Below are 20,402 nucleotides of genomic sequence, written 5' to 3' on the forward strand. Positions count from 1 at the left end.
TCGAAAACGTATATACCAAAAAATTTCTATAGAACCGAGGGGTCGAAAACGTATATACCCAAAAATTTCTATACGAAAACTACATATATAACACTACTGAGCGAAAAGTTTGGGGGGTCGGGGGCCCCTCCCTGCCCCTTCTATACTTCGCCCCTGTATAGCGCTATAGTAGTAGCATACCGCCCGTTGATGGGTCTATGTTAAGTAATACCTTAACATGTATAGCGCTATAGGAGTAGCACACGCTTGATGTTAGTAAGATAAGTTGCAAACAAATCAATTCAATAACATTTTGTACAACTTAGGATGGTAGATTACGCAATATGACTGAAACAAACACTTAACTTTCGCCTAAAATGATATCTATTAAACTAATACCCACCGCATCGCGGCGTATGGTAATTCTGGTATTATTGTTTTTACTCTTAGCACAAACTTATATTTAGTTAGGTATACGAATACTTAAATCTAGATTGAAGATACAGACTATTATTATACTATATCTTAAATTACAAAGTCGGTGGCTTTTGCCACCGACAATCTCTTCGATTTTGTCTTACATACACATACCACCGACACCCTCCATCTTACACAATTTTATAGCACTAGATCACCCAAATTCCAGTATTGACCCTGATGCACCCACAAAAGTACAAAAATGCCATTACAAATTGCATAACTTTTGAGCGGTTCCTTTTGTTGCTGGAACTGGACAGCATGAACAATGTTGCTTCCTACCTTAGTTCATAGCCACCAACACCACACGCCACTACTCTCACCGGTAGCCGGACTCTCGCCGGAGAAACCCTCCAGTTGGTTTTTTTCTCTCTCTAACATCTAGGTTAGAGGTTGGAAAAAAACTTAAAAACACGGCTCAACTGACGACGCGTTTTCCGATGAAGCCACAAGAGGATTTACAGTTGTTGCTCGCCTTGGTTCCCGGACACGGCCTTTGTCGTCACACGATGCCTGAAACGCAGTTGCACAACCTGAAGTGAGAGGGGGAAGAGAGGCTGCTGGAGGACCGGGCCTTCATCGAAATCGGTCACGGGAAAGAGGAGGTCGGATTGTGGGAAGGAGTTTCTCTCTCACACACATTAGTCTCTCTCTATCTTGGCACATGGTTTCAAATAAAAAAGTAGTTTTGGGTTAAAAAGAAGCTCAGTATGTTTAAATTGAGGCATTTGAAAGATTTTCTTTAAACTTTTTGATATTATTACTAAGGCTGGACATATAATAAATATATATCATGTTATATTTTAATTTTGGTTATCCATATTAGGTTAAGAAATAGCATTTTTTATGAAAAGACAATATTAGCTTAAGAGATAGCATTCTGTTATGAAAATACGATAAAACGTTTGTAGTCTACTTAACGAAAAAAATGATTTAGTGAGCCGCAAAAGACTATTGTGTTTGAAAAAAAAGTTTTATTCAAAATAATTTTTTTATCACAAGCTATAGCAATTACGTTACCGTTATTGTACCACGATGAAACCAATTCCTTATGAGCGAACAACAAACGTAAACTTTTTTTAGGAAACGAGTTAGATTAAATATCATACGTTTTTGTGCTTATTTTTATGTATGTTTTGTAAATTTTGTTACGAACCAAGTGAAGTCAAATTGTGATTTTTTTTCCTTAAAAAACTCTCATTAATCCATTTGATTACTGTGTTAGTTTTTTATACATGTTACGTTTTATATATATGAGTCAAGTCATATATGATATGTTATGATTGTACGACATAAATTTGATTTACTTTATGTTTTGATTCAATCACAATGCTTATATTAGTTACATTGAAGTCAAGTAGATACGTCGAAACGCGAGTTTTCATATGATTAATGTATCACACAACGTTTGGGCTAATCAATTCGATGTTGTGATGTACCCGCGCCGCAACGCGCGCAGATCATATGACTAGCTCTTACTTAAAGTACAGAGCCGGTGGCAAAAGCCACCGACAACCCAACCCAACTAAATTAGAATTTTAACCTTTAATGTCATTTTCATTTTGGCTCCTCAATATTTTTCTTTTTGGATCTCTATTTTCTTAGGTAATTTATTTTTCTCCTAAAACTTATACAATAACAAATTTATTATCTAAATTTCTAACCTTTCACTTTTACTTCCTCGGTTTATTTTTTTTCCCTTTGTGTTTTTAGTTTATATTACGTTTACATGTTGCAATAATATCGAAACGGGTAGTTGGTTCGTCACAACTTAATACATTTCGTTTAAACGTACTGTGTCTTTATACGTTTCTTTCGTGTGCTTAAACACGTTAATGTCACCGTGCCAACGCGCTTAACGAACGATAACGTGCCCTTGCATGTCACGCAACAACACGCGAGCACCTCATTTTCATTCTATAATTTAAAAAGGATTATTTCCTCACGTGCTTATTTTTATGGACATTTCGGTACATATTCATGTAGTACACATTTACGTTTCGACCTAAAGTTTTTCTAAAAATGAGTCGGGTATAATATAATACGTTTTCATGCCTATTTTTATGTATGTTTAAGGTTATTATACGTTTTGATGTAAACACTTTATTTTCTCACATGCTCATTTTTATATGTACATGTCAATATAAATTCATGTTAATGAACATGATCAAATATAATACGTTTTCGTGCTTATTTATATGTACGTTTTTAGTTGGTTTATGATTTGACATACGAGTCACTATGCGTATTGATGCCACTAAGTCTTAATGAAAATGTAAGGGTTGTGTAGTAATTAGGTGGAACCCCACTAAATGAGCTAACCCGGTTTGGATTTTGTTATTTGATTAAAATGCTTATATAATTGATTTATCGGATACGTCAAAATACACGTTTTTATATGATTGACACATTACATAACGTTTGCGCTAATCTATTTGATATTTGCGATGTACCCGCGCCGCAACGCGCGCGGCCTTATTACTAGTTTTTACTTAAATCTCAAACCCATTCTTATTGGGCCAACATATACTACCACAACGGCCCACAGTCCGCCCCAAATTTTGCTTAACGTCCCTAGCGTTCAAACAAGTGAACAACCATCTCACCGCCGGTCGCCGCCGTCGTCCGTCGTCATCTCAGACGCCGCTGCCGCTGCCGCTGCTTTCAGCAACCTCTCACCGTTCAAATAAAAATGGAAACCGGACAGTACCTCGGTGAAATCTCAGCTCTCTGTTTTCTCCACCTCTCTCCACCATCTCCTTCACTTCCATATCTCCTTGCAGGTTATCTTCACTTTACTTCATCTTCAAATTATGATTATCTTCAGAAAATTAATAGTAACACTTGCTTTTTATTGTCAATCAGGAACTGGTTCGCAGCTTCTGTTCTATGACCTAGCTACTTCCACTATGATTGCTTCATATCAAGTGTTTGATGGAATTAGGGTTCACGGAATATGTTGTATGACGTCACTGGATACTGAAAGTACTTTCAGAGTGGCTGTGTTTGGTGAACGCAGACTCAAATTGTTTGTATTCAACATTCAGTTGTCGGATCATGATGATAAAACGCTTGTTAATCTGGTTTCTGTTCAGTGTTTGCCTAATTTAGGTCACTGGATTTTGGATGTCTGCTTCATACAGGTGTAATTATTTTCGTCAGTTTCTCTATTGTTTGTTTCATGCTTAGTTGTGAGAATGTAAACAAACCGAACCGAAAGGAGTGTTGTTCGGTTGTTCATGTTCGTTCGTTTCGCGTTGAACTTGTTTACGAGCAGTTCACGAACACATATGGAATGGAAATGCCTGTTCGTGTTCGTTCATTAAGGAATTGAACTTGTTCACAAACACAAACGAACATATAACAATTTAAAGAAAAACAACATTCTTAATCCCAAAAGTTAGACTTAAGCGCTTGATATATCATAATCATAAACATAACTATCCCAAAGCAAAGGCACAAGTATGCATAAACATAGTTATCCCAATAAGCGTTTTAAGGATCCAAGTTTCTAATGACTGAAGTCCTGAACATAAACTAAACAAAAGTTACAAAACAAACGACCATGAATGCACATAAACGAACATGTTACTGCACGTTCACAAACGCAATTAAACGAACGCTACCTTTGTTCGTGTTCGTTCATTTATTAGTTGACCCAAATTCCCTGTTCATGTTCGTTTATTTATTAAACGAGCGAACGCCGATTGGTCACGAATGGTTTGGTGAATGTTCGGTTCGTTTATAGCCCTATTTAGTTGTGTTACTTACTTTGTTGATCGGCAGTAGGATTCTGTAGATGAAGGGAGGCAGTTTATTTCTATTGGATGCACTGATAACTCTGTTTATTTTTGGGACATGTTGACATCTACAGTCAGCTATCAGGTTAGCTCTCCAGGTATGGTTTACGGTTTACCTAACTGAAGTGTATAACAGAAACTAGCTATAGCTATACAAGTAACTACATCAGTACTACTCAAATTACTGCTCTAATATTGTTATCGTTCGTTCACAGACAGATGTCTTCTATATACGATGCGAATGTGGGGTGACAAAATTGATTCTATCCGTGTAGCGTCTGGTACGATTTTTAACGAGGTACTTAAGTTTCTCATTCTGAATGCGCTTTTGTGATTGCTCACGTGTTTTTGAAGTCAGTATTGCTTAACGTTTGAAGCTGATTTATGTTCTAAATGTGTTCTCGCAGATTATAGTTTGGAAAGTCGTTTGTGGGTGTTATACTCCTTGTTTAGACAACAGTCCTTCAAAGGAAAGTGATAACCATGTTTGCAATCGCAAGTACAAAGCTGTTCCGGTCTGTAGACTGGCTGGGCATAAAGGTTCCATATTCCGTATTACATGGTCTTTAGATGGATCAAAACTAGTGTCGGTCTCTGATGATCGCAGGTCAATTCTGATATGGATTTTGTTGACTATTTTATTCTTGAAGCAGCAAAAATAAATGTATATATAATGTGTTTAACTGTTAATTTGATTTATTTAACTGTTAATTTGATTTATTTTTAGTGCAGTGCTCGTATATGGGAAGTTCTTGATGCTAAAAAAGACTCCAACGATTCTGCAGAGGTGACCGTCTCTTCTTCCAGTGGACCTGTGCTATTTGGTCACAGTGCTAGGGTTTGGGATTGCTGTATGTCTGACTCTGTAAGCCTGCCATAAACGCGCTCATCTCTTACGTTTCGTCATAAATTATGATCAGAGTAACCAACTTTGTAAGCCTGCTAACTGTTTTTATTGTATGGGGAATGATGGTGATCTCAGTTAATCGTCACTGTGGGCGAGGATTGTACATGTCGTGTATGGGGACTAGATGGAACTCAACTTAGAATAATCAAGGAGCACATGTAAGTAATTTGCCCAAAATGAAAAATTAATCCAGAAACTAAATTTTAAAAAAAGAATTTTGAAAAATGAAAATTGTGCATGTTTGTTGTACAGAGGGAGGGGAGTATGGCGATGCGTGTACGACCCAAGTTCGTCTCTTCTTGTTACTGCTGGATTTGATTCTGCCATAAAAGTTCATCAGCTGCATTCTTCTTTACCCATGGGTTTAACAAGATGCAACGGTGTGGAAGATCATGAAAGAAAGCAAATATTTACCATACAAATTCCAAACACAAATCGTACTGGACGAATGGACAGGTACGTCCAGTGCCAAAAAATATTATAATTTTTCTTATTCTTTTTATTATACCGAGTAAAATGCCTTTTTCGTCCCTGAAGTTTGGCCAGTTTCGAGGCTTTCGTCCATAGGTTTGTTTTTCTGCATCTGGATCCAAAAGGTTTGAAATCTTGCTATTTTCATCTGGCTCGTTAACTCCATCCATTTTTCTGCGTTAAGTCAGGGGTATTTCCGTCTTTTTTGTCAACTCCAAGGGCAATTCGGTTTTTTTTTCACTTTATGTACAAGCATTTAGCATAATGTACAGGTATTCAAAGTACCCTTAATAAAAAAACAAAAGTAAGATACCTAAAAAGACGAAAATACCACTGACTTAACGGAGAAAAATGGATGGAGTTAATGGCAAGATTTCAAACCTTTTGGATCCGGATGCGGAAAAACAAACCTTTGGACGAAAGTCGCAAAACTGGTCAAACCTCAGGGACAAAAATGGCATTATACTCTATTATACCTATCATCTTCACAATTGGACTGTTTTCTTGCACGTGCAGCAAAAGTGAATACGTACGTTGCATGCATTTTGCAAGTGAAAATGCACTTTATGTTGCCACAAACAATGGAGTCTTGTACCTCGCTAATATATCCGAAACTGGTGACGTGGCATGGACTCAGCTTTTCCGTGCAAGCGAGGATATCGCAATAGTTTGTATAAGTGTATTCCCAGGTGTCGCTTCTAGTGCAGACAACTGGATTGCTCTGGGAGACGGTAAGGGGAGATTAACCGTTGTGAGAGTTGTAGGTCTCCCAACACCAGAAGTCAACGTTTCCTTAACTTGGTCTGTTGAAGCCGAACGACAACTTTTGGAAACATTTTGGTGTGAGTCTCTGGGGCCCACTTTTATCTTCACAGCTGATCCTAGAGGAAAGCTGAAGCTATGGCGTATTGAGTCATTTTCTGAGTGTTTAGTAGCAGAGTTCACATCATGTTTTCCTATAAGGATATTATGTTTGGATGCATCGTTTCATGAGGAAGTGTTAGTGTGTGGAGATCTTCGTGGTAATCTTGTTTTATTTCCTTTATTACGAGACTTGTCGCTCAGTACACCTGCTTCTTCGGTTGCACAAATTTCGCCTTTAAATTACTTTAAAGGAGCTCATGGCATATCAAGTGTGACCAGTGTATCTATTCATGGTTCAAGTTCAAGTAACATTGAATTACGCTCGGTACGTTACTACGTTCATATGTTTTTGTTTTTGCATAAATCAATGAAAAACTTTGATTTGAAATTAATTTAACCCATTGGTTATTTCTTCAGACCGGAGGTGATGGGTGCATATGTTATCTGGAATATGATAAATTTGAACAAAAAATGGACTTCATTGGAATGAAACAAGTCAAAGAGCTGAGTTTAGTCAAATCTCTCTTTCCGAATGACAATCCTGACTATGCTATTGGCTTTGCGTCAGCTGATTTTATAATCTGGAATTTGTCAACTGAGACTAAGGTTCTCTCTTCCTCTTCTAGTCTTCTTCCCAATCTTTTCAGAATGGACCGGATGTCGAACCGGTCTCCTTACCTGTTCACTTGTCGGGCCGGACGAACCGGTTGGATCGGATGTAAGAACCGCGTTATGCCATAAATATTATAAAAATAAACAGGGTGAAACTGAAAAAAATATAATCAAAATCCGGTTCGACCACTCGGTTTTCTGGTCCGAGCGGCTGGTTCGACTTAAACCGGTATAAAAATAAACAGTGTGAAACTGGAAAAAATTAATCAAAATCCGGTTCCACCACTCGGTTTTCTGGTCCGAACGGCCGCTTCAACTTAAACCCGGTCTGATAGGGTGAACCGGACCGGTCAGACCCCTGGTTCCCGGTCCTACTGTTTTCCAAAACATTGCTTCTTCCTTTGTCTGTTGACTATTTTAGTCTACTATACGGTTTTTACAATGCTTGGCCATTTTTTTATTGCTATAGGTAGCTGAAATTTCATGCGGTGGATGGCGGCGTCCTCATACTTTTCTTCTTGGCGATATACCCGAAATGAAGAATTGCTTTGCCTTTGTGAAGGTTTGTGGCTAAATTTTAAGCAATTTGTCCACAACATAGTTTATCTAATCTAAAAGAGTAAAATGCCATTTTCGACCCTATGGTTTGGCCACTTTTGCGACTTTAGACCAAAGGTTTGTTTTTCCACATATGGATCCAAAAGGTTTGAAATCTTGCCATTTTCATCTCACTCGTTAAGTCCATCCATTCTTAACGTTAAGTCATGGGTATTTTTGTCTTTTTAGATATGTCTAAAAAGACGGAAATGCCCTCATTAACGGAGAAAAATGGATGGAGTAAATGAGTTGGATGAAAATGACAAGATTTCAAACCTTTTGGATCTATGCGGAAAAATGAACCTTTGGACGAAAGTCGCAAAACTGGCCAAACCTTAGGGACAAAAATGGCATTTTACTCAATCTAAAGTTTGGGTTTTTTTTATTTATTATTTTCTCATAGGATGAAGTGATTTATATGCACAAGCACTGGGTAGTTGCAAGTGACAAAATATATCCCCAGAATCTCAATCTGCAGTTTCATGGCAGAGAGATGCACTCATTATGTTTCATTGTCGATCATACAAATAATTTTCAACCAAGTTTCATAGCAACAGGCTGTGAAGATGGAACTGTGAGGTTAACAAGGTACAACTGTACAACTAATTAAAACAAACTAATCTTAGTATCTTACTATCCTTAATTAAATTATGTTTATAACTAATGATGTAAATATACACTCAGGTACTCTTCAGGTGTTGACAACTGGTCTGCTTCAAAATTGCTTGGAGAGCATGTTGGTGGTTCAGCTGTAAGATCACTTTGCTACGTGCAGAAGGTGCATGCTTTTACAGATCATACGATGAGTACAGCTGGCGCAGTTATTAAGCAAGGAACAGATTTAGACGATCAGGAAGATCAGTTTCTGTTAATTTCAGTTGGTGCAAAAAGGGTCGTAACGGCTTGGAAACGCAAGAGTACATCAACACCTAAAAGTGAAATGTTGTTCCAATGGCTTTCCAGTGATTTGCCAAACAGAAAAGGTGGTACAAATTTGAACGGGTCAAAAAAGGTGGAAACGAATGGAAACGTCAATAATGTTTCAATTGATAAACCCCTTCCAGAAAATACGGAAGTTTGCTGCAACGATGGTAATGAAAATGATTGGCGGTACCTGGCGGTGACTGCATTTCTTGTGAAGATTTCGGGTTCAAGGTGGTCTAAGATCCAAGAAGTGACTTTCTTTATTTTAATATTCCTTGCCACATTCTCCAATTGATATTAAGGATGAGATTTTTTCCCCAATACCCGTACCCGTACTGATGTTGGGTGTTCGGTACATTAACGGTACCCAATTTTATTAATTTCGGTACGGGTACGGGTAAAAATTGGTAGTGGTACCGAATTTGATTATGATGAATTTGATATTATGTTTTATTTTCGTATTATGGTATTATGGTACTCGTATCGATTTTACCTATATACTTCCCGTAGTGCTTAAAAGATAGAAAAAAAGAAAATTGTACCAAATCGGGTACTGTACCGAAATACCGGTGCAGGTACCCGTACTGTACCATAATATTTGGTACGGCATTCGGTACCTAGTTTTATTCAAATTCGGTACCGGTATTTTTGGTACAAATACGGGTACTGTACCGCTCCCATCCCTAATTGATATAAGTTAATGACGATTCTTGTTATGTCTAATTGCAGGACATCTGTGTGTTTCATTGTTGTTTCTTGCTCAGATGCTACAGTTACATTAAGGGCTCTAGTATTACCACATCGCCTTTGGTAAACATTTAGCCACTTAACAATATCATATGTGCCGCCAGCTGTACTTCTATTTCTGTTTAAAATATATTAAATAACATAAGGTAATTTGCTCTTAAAACAAGACGTTATTCTCATTCTCTTTTAACCATTGCAGGTTTGACGTTGCACTATTGGTTCCTTCAGCTTCACCGGTTCTATCACTGCAACATGTCATTATTCCTGAACTTCCAAGTTGTAAAGGTTTTTAATTCCTTTTATATGATATTATAAAATAGAGTTAACTTCCGTTTTGCTCCCTGTGGTTTGGTCACTTTTAACGGTTTTGCCCCAATCATTTAAAAACGGCCATTTTCCTCCTTGATGTTTCGATCTTGTCGCCAGTTTGCTTCCCGGCTCTAACTTCATCCATATTGTATGTTAACTGGAAGGGTATTTTGGTAATTTCTAGTATAACGCAAGGGTACTTGGATCTTGTATGTTAACTTGAAATTTCAAAAATACCCTTTCAGTTGACATACAATATGGATGGAGTTAGAGCCGGGGAGCAAAGTGGCGACAATATTGAAACATCGAGGAAAATGGCCGTTTTTAAATGATTGGGGCAAAACCGTTAAAGTGACCAAACCACAGGGAGCAAAACGGAAGTTAACTCTATTTTGTAATAATTGTTTTGTATATATCTTGCCTCCCTACTATCTCTATTGATATATTACTGATACCGAAAACCCTTGTTTCTTTTCAGATAAAAGTCAAACAAAAAGTGTGTTTACGGTTATTAGCGGGTCAACAGATGGAAGTATCGCCCTTTGGGATGTAACTGAAACAGTTCAAACTTTTATGCAAAAAGTATCAAACCTAAAGAAGGAAGATTGCAGAAACTTTCAAAGAAGACCACGCACTGGAAGAGGAAGTCAAGGTGGACGACAATGGCGGTCACTCGACAACTCAGACAAAAAACCATCTACCACATCACCAAAACCCTCAGAGAACAAGAACACTGAGGATGATATGCAAGACCAAACATCATTAAACATGATACAGCCGTTGCATGTTTTGAAAAACGTTCACCAATCTGGGGTGAATTGTATTCACGTTTCAGATGTTAAAGATTCCGAATCTTGTTTTTCTTGTAATGTTGTAAGCGGTGGTGATGATCAAGCACTCCACTCTTTTTGTTTCAATGTTACGGGTTCTGATAGACGCACTTCAGAAATGCACTTTCCTCATCGAGTCGAAACTTCTGGAAACTACCAGATTATGTTTTCACAACCCGACAAAATAGCCTCGGCTCATAGCTCTGCGGTAAAAGGTGAAACTCTCACTTTCTGTAAATCTACTCTAATTATAAAAAAAAGTTTCTTTAATTGTGGGTGTTGACCATCTAAATCCAATTATTTTGACTAAAACTAAGTGTGATATGTTATGTGGATAGGTGTATGGACAGATGGGCGTTGGGTTTTTTCTACTGGGCTTGATCAACGTTTGCGTTGTTGGGGCGTGTCAACGGATGGTAAATTAAGTGAGTATGGCCATTTGATTGTTAGTGTACCAGAACCAGAAGCACTTGATGTTAGAAAATACGGAATAAACCGTTATCAAATAGCAGTTGCTGGAAGAGGGATGCAGATGATGGAGTTTATAGCTCCTGCGGAAGCTTAGTTTGTTTAGTTAAAAATTAAGAGTAGTTCGATTGGTATTTTTTGATATTTGAATTAACTGGTAAAACCTATTTGGCTCAAGGATCGAATCCAGGTTTTCCTAGGTCTCCTATCATTGCCCACCAGTGCCTCACTCTGCACCAAGTGAGAGTTGAACCTGCATCTCCTAAGAGAAATGCAAGTCTTCCACCACTTGATCTAGAGATCATTGGTCTAAATGTTTATTCTGTTGACTAAATTATGAAATAATTTCTTGAGATTAGCATTCCATTGGAAGTCAGGCTCCATGCCGTCATTTACCTCACATTCATTCTTGTTATGATATATAATGCATGTTTCAAGTGTTTGAAGGGAAACTAAAACCTATTGTCACGACACGACACTACAGCTACCATTAATGTCGACTTATCTGGTCAGTCATGTTGGGCCTAAATATTTGCTTAAATAGTTTCTTTTTTTCAATATTGGGCCTAAATATTTGTTAAAATAGTTTTTTTTTTCATGTATTTTATTTCTTTTGCTTGGCACATTTAGGTTGTACAAGGTGCACTTGACTCATGGTCAATTCTCCAAGTGTTCATTTCCCCTACCATTCTATATTAATGTCTAAGTATGTACCATTTATATACTATTAATTTATAAAATTGTAAAACTTAACTTAGTTGTACATTTGGCTTTATGTATGTTTTATACATCTAATTGTTGTACTTTGTAAGTTATTTAAAGTTTGTCATGTGTGGTGATTATATTATAAATTTACATTATATTCTATAATATACTATTAATTTATAACATTGTAGAGCTTAACTGAGTTGTACCTTTGGCTTTATATATGTTTTATGCATCTAATTGTTGTACTTTGTAAGTTTTTTAGAGTTTGCCATGTGTGGTGATTATATTATAAATTTACATAATATACATTTACAAGTTGAGTCATTGAGATATTGTACCCCATCTTTTGGTGGTTTAAAAAAAATTAATGTTTCACTCTAAACCCAAAACTACTTGATTTTGTAGTTTTAACCCAAAAGTTTTTAGTTTTTTCCAATTTAACCTCACAACCTTTTTACTTTCAACTTTGATCCCCTATGTTTTTCATATTTTGCAAAATTTTTCGTTTTACGTTTAGATCTAAATTTTGCGACTTAACACAGCACAATGTGTGTGTGTGGTTCAATGATTTTACGTTTTGTTATATGCTTTGTTCTAAATTTTGCGAGTTAACATGGGGCAACGTACGTGTGGTTCAGTGTGTTTACGTCGTCTATTTTTTTCCCGTTTAATAAGTTCGTCACAACGCGCGAATCCTAAATCAAGTTAGTCATTTTCTATTTTTATATATCGGTCTAATTTTCCCACATTAAGATGCCGCAACTTCAATGTTGGTGGTCGTTGGCTATAGTGTGGCATTGGTGCTATTTGTCACGTTTTTACGCCTCCGCCGCAACGCGGGGAGCTTAATACGATAGGTTATTTATATGTATACAAGTCATGTAACGTAGTAATTATGATACTATTAATTGTATTGAGCTTATTTGGTGAATTGCTTATTTGTATAAGATAGTAATACTGTAAAAATGGTATAAACAGGTTTATGCAAGAACAATCAACAACAATAACACCAGAAATAGTGATAAAACGGTGACATAAAACTTTTATTATTTACCAACCCAGAAAACACCCAACCACCCTTGATCTTACAAAATGTAAGATCGAAGAACAATACAAGAACAATAGATCAACTGATGATAAATCAGTTGATCATATGAAACGATACAACCAAAACAGATGAAGATCCACAGGATCTAACTATACAACAAACAACTAAAACAAGATCAACAGCAGATCTTCAACAAGCTCCAGATCTTCAACACGAATCCAGAGAAATGAGCGAACAGGAAAGTGAGATGTGAGAGAGTGAACAGAATGATCTGGAAACCCTAGATCAACAACAACCAGCCTTTTATATAAAATATCTAGCAATGTTACACATAAGCCCCTGAAATCTTCCACATTCACCCCTGAACAATGTACAAAATACAAACTTGGAACATGATTAGTTGCAACAACTTTTGAGCCCAGTAACCAACAACCGACATAGCCAGTTGTACAACAGGCCCACAACACAAGCCCAACAATACATCAATGAGCCCAATAACTTAAACATAAACTGTATGAATTAACAAGAGAAAATAAATGTAAACGTGTTACATTTTAACATCCCCCCTTCATTCATACAGTTTAACCAGCAAACAAGTCCAACATTCCCAACTTACTACACAAACTATCATGCTGCAAACTGTTTAACCCTTTGGTAAACAGATCAGCCAACTGATCTTCAGACATAACCTTTTCAGGAACAACAACACCATTTGCAATTTTTTCTCTCAAAAAATGCAAATCAATCTCAAAATGTTTTGTCCGTTCATGAAACACAGGGTTAAAAGCAATAGAGATGGCAGATTGACTATCACAAAATAACTGAACAGGCAATTTACAATCAATACCTAACTCTTTTAACACATTTAAAACCCATATCACTTCACAAGATGCAGAACACATAGCCCTATATTCTGCTTCTGCAGTTGATCTAGCAACAACACTTTGCTTTTTCGATTTCCAAGATATAAGTGAACTACCTAAGAAAATCCCATAACCAGTAACAGACTTTCGAGTGGCCAAACATTTGGCCCAGTCAGAGTCCACAAACCCCTTTAAAACCAAATCATTTTCCCTTCTAAACAAAATTCCTTTACCTGGAGACATCTTCAAGTATTTTAATAGTCTAAGTGCAATTTGCAAATGACACTCTTGAGGGGAATGCATAAACTGACTAAGAAATTGAACGGCATAACTTATATCCGGTCTGGTTATGGACAGATATATAAGCTTACCAATCAATTTCTGAAAATTCGTGACATCTTTAACAACACTTTGATTTAGACTCAATTTATTAGCAATAATATGACTTTGTTCTATGGGTGTGTTAACTGGTTTAACACCAAGATATCCAAATTCACTAAGTAACTCAAGGCAATATTTACGCTGATTCAAACATACACCATCATCAACATACATCACCTCAATACCTAGGAAATACTTTAACACACCTAAATCTTTAATTTGAAAACTGTCACTTAATTGCTTTTTAATTTTAACAATCTCAACATCAGAATTTCCAGTGACAATTATGTCATCAACATATACTAACAGCACAACAAACACAGACTTAGCAGACAGAATGTACATAGAATGATCACACAAACTCTGCACAAAACCCATTTTAAACAAGGTTTCATTCAATTTTTCATTCCACTTCCGAGGGGCTTGTTTCAGCCCATACAAAGATTTAACCAACTTGCAAACCCTAGTTTCATTTTCAGGAAAATATCCAGGAGGTAACTTCATATACACATCTTCTGTAATCGAACCATAGAGAAATGCGTTATTAATGTCCAATTGATACATTTGCCAATTATTCTTAACAGCCATACTTAATACACATCTAATAGTGACCATTTTTACCACAGGAGAGAAAGTTTCTCCGAAATCAATCCCTTCACGTTGACTATAACCTTTGGCCACTAATCTGGCCTTAAACCTCTCAACCTCACCATTAGATTTGTATTTAATTTTGTAAATCCACTTGCAACCTATGGCTTTTCTGTCCTTTGGCAAATCTACCAAAACCCAAGTACCATTTCTATATAACGCCTCCATTTCCTTATTCATTGCATCTACCCACCTAGGATCTTTTATTGCATCAGTAAAACATGCAGGTTCACAAGTTTTATTCAAGTTTGACACAAAACAAAAATTATCACACGACAAACTAGAATAATTCACAGACTTTTCTATACCATACTTCACTTTGCCCTCTACAACATACTCATCAAATCTTTTAGGCAAATTAACACTTCTAGAAGAACGTCTAACATATGGTGTGCCCTCAGATTGGACAGTGTCACCATGCGATCCTGAAGTGTCCTCTACCCTACCACTGTTACCAACACCACTACTGCCAGCCTGTTCTGTGTGTTGTCCAGGCTCAACTCCAGAAACAGGGGCTGATGTAGAGGGTGACAGTGGTTGCTGATCATCACTAACAGGATCATGTGCACCACTTGTACCCTCTTCATCATTGGGCATGTTAGGAACTTCAGATGTTATAATATCAAAAAAATTTAAATGATTCAAATTCAATTCAAATACTCTTTCTTGATTATCAATTGTTTTAAGTTTAAAAGGGTATATATTCTCATAAAATTTCACATCTCTAGAAAAATAAACTTTCTTATTATCTAAACTCCACACTTTATACCCTTTTTTTATGTTAGAATAACCAAGAAAAACACACTTGTCTGCATGAAATGCAAACTTATCAGGTTCATTTAAAACAGTACTGAAACACAAACATCCAAAGTTCCTTAGATGAGACAAAGAGGGTTTAAAACCAAACATAACCTCAAAAGGACTCCTACTATTCAACACAGAAGAGGGTAACCTGTTAATCAGGTATACAGCAGTTAGAACACAATCTGGCCAAAACTTTAAAGGTACACCACTCTGAAACATCAACGCCCTAGCTGTGTTTAAGAGATGCCTATGTTTCCTTTCCACCACACCATTTTGCTGTGGTGTATAGGAACATGTGGTTTGATGTAAAATACCATTATTTTTACAAAACATATTTATGTTATTATTTACAAACTCAGTCCCATTATCACTTCGGAACACTTTAATTCTTTTTTTAAACTGAGTTAAAATCAATTCATAAAACCCTTTTAAATTCTCAAAAACTTCAGTTTTACTTGCCATAAAATAGCACCATACTGACCTGGAAAAATCATCAACAATTGTCAAAAAATACTTAAAACCTTCATAACTTGTGACTTTGTATGGACCCCACAAGTCCAGATGTACTAAGTCACCTACACATTTGGTTTTATGCTCACTTAAAGGAAATGGGACCCTAACTTGTTTTGCCCTATGACAAATATCACAAGGACTATGATCACTTGAATTCAATTTAAGATGTTGTTTTAACACAGCCAAGACTTGATCAGAGGGGTGCCCTAACCTAGAATGCCATGTGACAGACTTCACAGAACTATTGAAACAAGCATGAGAAAAATTACCATTATTTCCTACAACATACAGACCACTATCTTGTCTACCACTCATCAGGACTTTCTTTGACTTGGAATCCTGAAGTAAACAACACTCCTCATTAAACACAACAGATACACAATTATCCTTAGCTAACTTGTAGACAGACAACAAATTCACACAATAGTCTGGAACATAGAACACATCTTGTAAAATAACACCTTCAGTTAGTTTAAGGTTACCAATTTTCAACACTTTAACCTTTGTACCATTAGGATGACTAACAGTAATGTTAAATTCAGAAACATCAACACTATTTATCAAATGTTTATCAGAATTAACCATATGTTGACTCGCCCCTGAGTCAACAATCCATTCATGACTATTGTTAAACACATTGGAACTTGAACAACTCACAAAATTAGACACATTAAAGCACTCACCTCCTATATTAGGATTCTGTGACTCTGACTGAGAACTTTCACCAACAAGATTTAACAACTTGGTAATCTGCTCAGAAGTAAACGGCAATCCAGACACAGAAGAAGCAGCAGATTTACCAACAGAAGAATTAGACTTATTATTATTATTATTATTATTATTATTATTATTATTATTATTATTATTATTATTATTATTATTATTATTATTATTAACACTAGTGGAATTAACTCTATTAGAAGAGTTATTATTAGTATTATTGTTATTTCTTCTTCTAAACCCTGATGGATAACCAATAATCTCAAAACATCTGTCTATGGTATGACCTAACATACTGCAGTGAGAACATTTAAGATTGTTAGGTCCTCTTGTTGATCTTTTCTTATTCTCAAAACTTTGGCTAGCCTTAGAGACAAATGACACATTCTGGCTTTTAGATCCATTACTAGAAAGCCTGTGTGACTCTTCTCTAGATACAATAGAGAAGGCCACTTTTACTGAGGGAAATGATTCTCTTGTCAAAATATTAGTTCTCACAGGCTGATACACATCATCAAGCCCCATGAGAAACTGCATTAACTTTATAAGAGCTGAAAAATCATTGTAATCCTTAGCAGCTTGACAAGAACATGAAGGCAGTTGAAGCATTGCATCAAACTGCTTCCACATTGTTGTCAACCTGTTATAATATTCTGCAACAGTACTACCATTTTGTGAAATACAGTTTATTTTTTTATACAAATCATAGACAACTGAACCATCAATCTTATCAAAGGATTCTTTTAAATCAGTCCAAACTTCAGAAGCTAGTTTAGAAAAAACTTGACCAAGAAACAATTCTTCTGAAATAGAATTTAATAACCAAGTAAGCACTACAGAATTGCATCTATCCCATTGGGCTGCCAACATTTCATCATCTTTAGATTTTTCAACCTTACCATCTATAAATCCATACTTGTTTTTAGCTTCTAAAGCCAATTTCATGGCACTAGACCACACAGCATAATTCTCAGTTCCTTTGAGTTTAATACTAACAATAGTTAAACTACTGGAGTCACTAGGATGTAAGTACAACGGATCTCCTATATCCAATTTACTAATCAACGTCTGAGAAGTACTAGGAGCAGTTTCAGCAGGCATAATGACAAGCAACAATTAGACACCAAAAATACAAACAGACAACAACAGGTTATCAACAGAAAACACACAAAGAACCAAACAACCAAAGACAAAGGCGAAACTGAGTCAGGGACCAGATTCCAGGTTCATCACTCAAGGTGCCTGGACAAGCCTTTACTCAGGAGCCGAACTCTAATAGTGTGACAACTCGTACTTTACCGTCTCGTACATTACGTGTAACCATCGAACTAGTGTGATTACGTGATCATATTAATTGAACAAATGTTGTGTTATGTGCTTGATGTTTACTATTTGTACATGTATGAATCGGACCGCACAACACACCCACACTCGCACAAGCCCATTCGGGCCTTATACTTTGCACACGGGTTATTAGGGCAGCCCATGTGGGTTCGGCCCACTCCCCTTTAACCGTGTAAATCCCATAGTTGGGGATAGGTTTTGGTTAGTTGTCACAAACACAAAAACACACACAAACCCTAGAAGTTTTCCTCTCTCTCTCGGCTTGCTTGGAACCCGACGGCACACACACACACTTTGAAGCTTGTGAAACGAATCGATCCTCTACCTTCATCCGGTTAGTGATGATGTTATGTTTTTGGATTATTTGTGATATCATGTGATTGCTATCATTCGTTAGACGATGTAACTAGGGTGTATGCTAGTAATATTGGTTGAATGTTGATGATAATTGGATTGTTAATCGGTTCTCATGAATGATTAAGATATATGGTTACTTGACATGAAATCGGTTATATGTATGTTTGTGTGATGAGGAATAATTCGGATGGGTTAATAGTCTGAATGTATGCAAACCGGGTAGGATGCATGATAGCTGATTTATGATTCGGTATGTTTTTATAATAATCTGATTTCCTGTTCTTGATGTTAATATGAACATGCTTGATACTCATGATTTGAAGTTGAATGAAATCGGAATTAACTGTGATTGATCGAAATTGTGAAACTGCCTAAGTTGTTTGCTAGAATCACGGATAAGTCAATGCAGGAAATATGGAAACCAGTTACATACGCGATTTCGACACCTGGTTGCGAGTCGGGACCATAGTTGCGAGTCAGAATCCCACTCGTAACCAAGCCAGCACAAGTCGAGACTACGGTTGCGAGTCCCGTTGCGACTCGTAACCAGCACATGATCAGTCGTAACCAGACCATGATGAACCGAGACCTCCATTGCGACTCGCAACCAGCTGTTGCGACTCGTAATCTCCGGTTGCGACTCGAGATCCCCGTTGCGAGTCGAGATCACCATCGTTTGCACGCACACAGTTGGGCCTTCACTGTCACGGGCCCAATCTATTGAGCCCAACGATTTGAACTGTGGACTGTTTATTATTGGACTTGTTTGTGCTTGCTATTTGGGCCGATTGAGAATCTGGACTGTTTTGTTATTGGGCTGCTTATGTCATTGGGCCGGGTATGAATGGACTTAGAACAATTGGATCCTCACATGCTATGTCTTATCTGCTTACGTGCGTACATGCTTGCCATGACTATACGTGATTACTATATACGTGCTACATACGAACCTGACTCGTATAATAACCATGATAGGACGTGAGTGATCATTTACTTGCTACTTGTACTTTCTGTGTATCTGCCGAGCAAACCAAGGTGAGTTCACACAGCCAAGGCATGGGATTCCCGGGTTGGGAATTGGGTTGGATATGTTGAATTTGGAACGATTACTCGTACTTACGCATATACCAGACTGTAGACCATCGTCCTCAGGTTAGTCAGGACACGTTACGTAAAGCCTACGTAACCCAGTATATTTGCCATATGTCTCCCGGGTCGGGAGGACACGTTACGTAAAGCCTACGTAACCCAATACCATCTACTGGCTTCCAGGTCGGAAGGCCACGCTGCGTAAAGCCTACGTAGCCCCCACGCGTACCACTGTCCTCGGGGAAGGGCACGTCACGTAAAGCCTACGTGACCCTGTACGTTTTCCTGTTCTCGGTAAAGAAGAACACATGGTCGGAAGTTAGTCTAGTAAGTACCGTTAATGAGAAGCCCTCATTAACCAGGATGAACATGGGAAGCCCCCACCTTTATTACACACTAGTATGGGAAGCCCCCACTAGCTATACTTATGCATTACTTTATGAACTTACTTTCTGTGAACTCGCTCAACTAGTTTGTTGATTATTTGCTGCATGCCTTGCAGGACCTTAGGTATACTTGGGAGCTTGCACAGGGAAGGAGCAGGTCGTTGTGGGCAGATGGATCGTTAATGATGTCGAACTCATAACTCGTTTTGAATTTGCTTTACTATGCTTCCGCTACTTAAAACAGTATTTGGTTTTGAAACATCAATCATGTCATGGTGACTTACGTTAATTACTTTTATTGTTATTAAATGCTATGTTTGATATGATTGATGGCTTGATCCTGGTCAGTCACGCTCCCAAGCGGTGGTATTCCGCGGGTGGATTTTGGGGGTGTGACAGATTGGTATCAGAGCCATTGGTTATAGAGAACTTGGTTTTAATATGGGAAAACGTTTTTATTAAAACCGGACTATAACCAGTACAGTGCTCTCAACGATCCACAACGACGCTTCGCTCCACGTGCAAGACTCGACATCCTAGGTAATAAGGTTTATGT

General features: G+C 37.3%; 1 protein-coding gene across 2 annotated transcripts; it reads left to right on the forward strand.

The window, feature by feature from the left end:
- Window positions 1-2,977: 2,977 nt before the first annotated feature.
- Window positions 2,978-11,349, forward strand: LOC110864595 (WD repeat-containing protein 6). 2 transcript variants are annotated; one of them, XM_022113700.2, is made up of 17 exons: window positions 2,978-3,239; window positions 3,322-3,599; window positions 4,246-4,354; window positions 4,472-4,554; window positions 4,664-4,863; window positions 4,989-5,121; window positions 5,239-5,321; window positions 5,416-5,619; window positions 6,151-6,823; window positions 6,916-7,104; window positions 7,580-7,672; window positions 8,111-8,295; window positions 8,392-8,862; window positions 9,361-9,441; window positions 9,578-9,663; window positions 10,166-10,732; window positions 10,856-11,349. In XM_022113700.2, the coding sequence occupies exons 1-17, from the start codon at window positions 3,149-3,151 to the stop codon at window positions 11,080-11,082; spliced, it is 3,753 nt and encodes a 1,250-aa protein (XP_021969392.1). In that variant the 5' UTR covers window positions 2,978-3,148; the 3' UTR covers window positions 11,083-11,349. The 2 variants fall into 2 exon arrangements, with proteins under 2 accessions (XP_021969392.1, XP_021969393.1); XM_022113701.2 differs by lacking the exon at window positions 2,978-3,239 and having other exon boundaries at window positions 3,461-3,599; window positions 4,243-4,354.
- The last annotated feature ends 9,053 nt before the right edge of the window (window positions 11,350-20,402 follow it).

Source organism: Helianthus annuus, chromosome 6 (genome assembly GCF_002127325.2).
Source record: "Helianthus annuus cultivar XRQ/B chromosome 6, HanXRQr2.0-SUNRISE, whole genome shotgun sequence".
Lineage (NCBI taxonomy): Eukaryota > Viridiplantae > Streptophyta > Magnoliopsida > Asterales > Asteraceae > Helianthus > Helianthus annuus.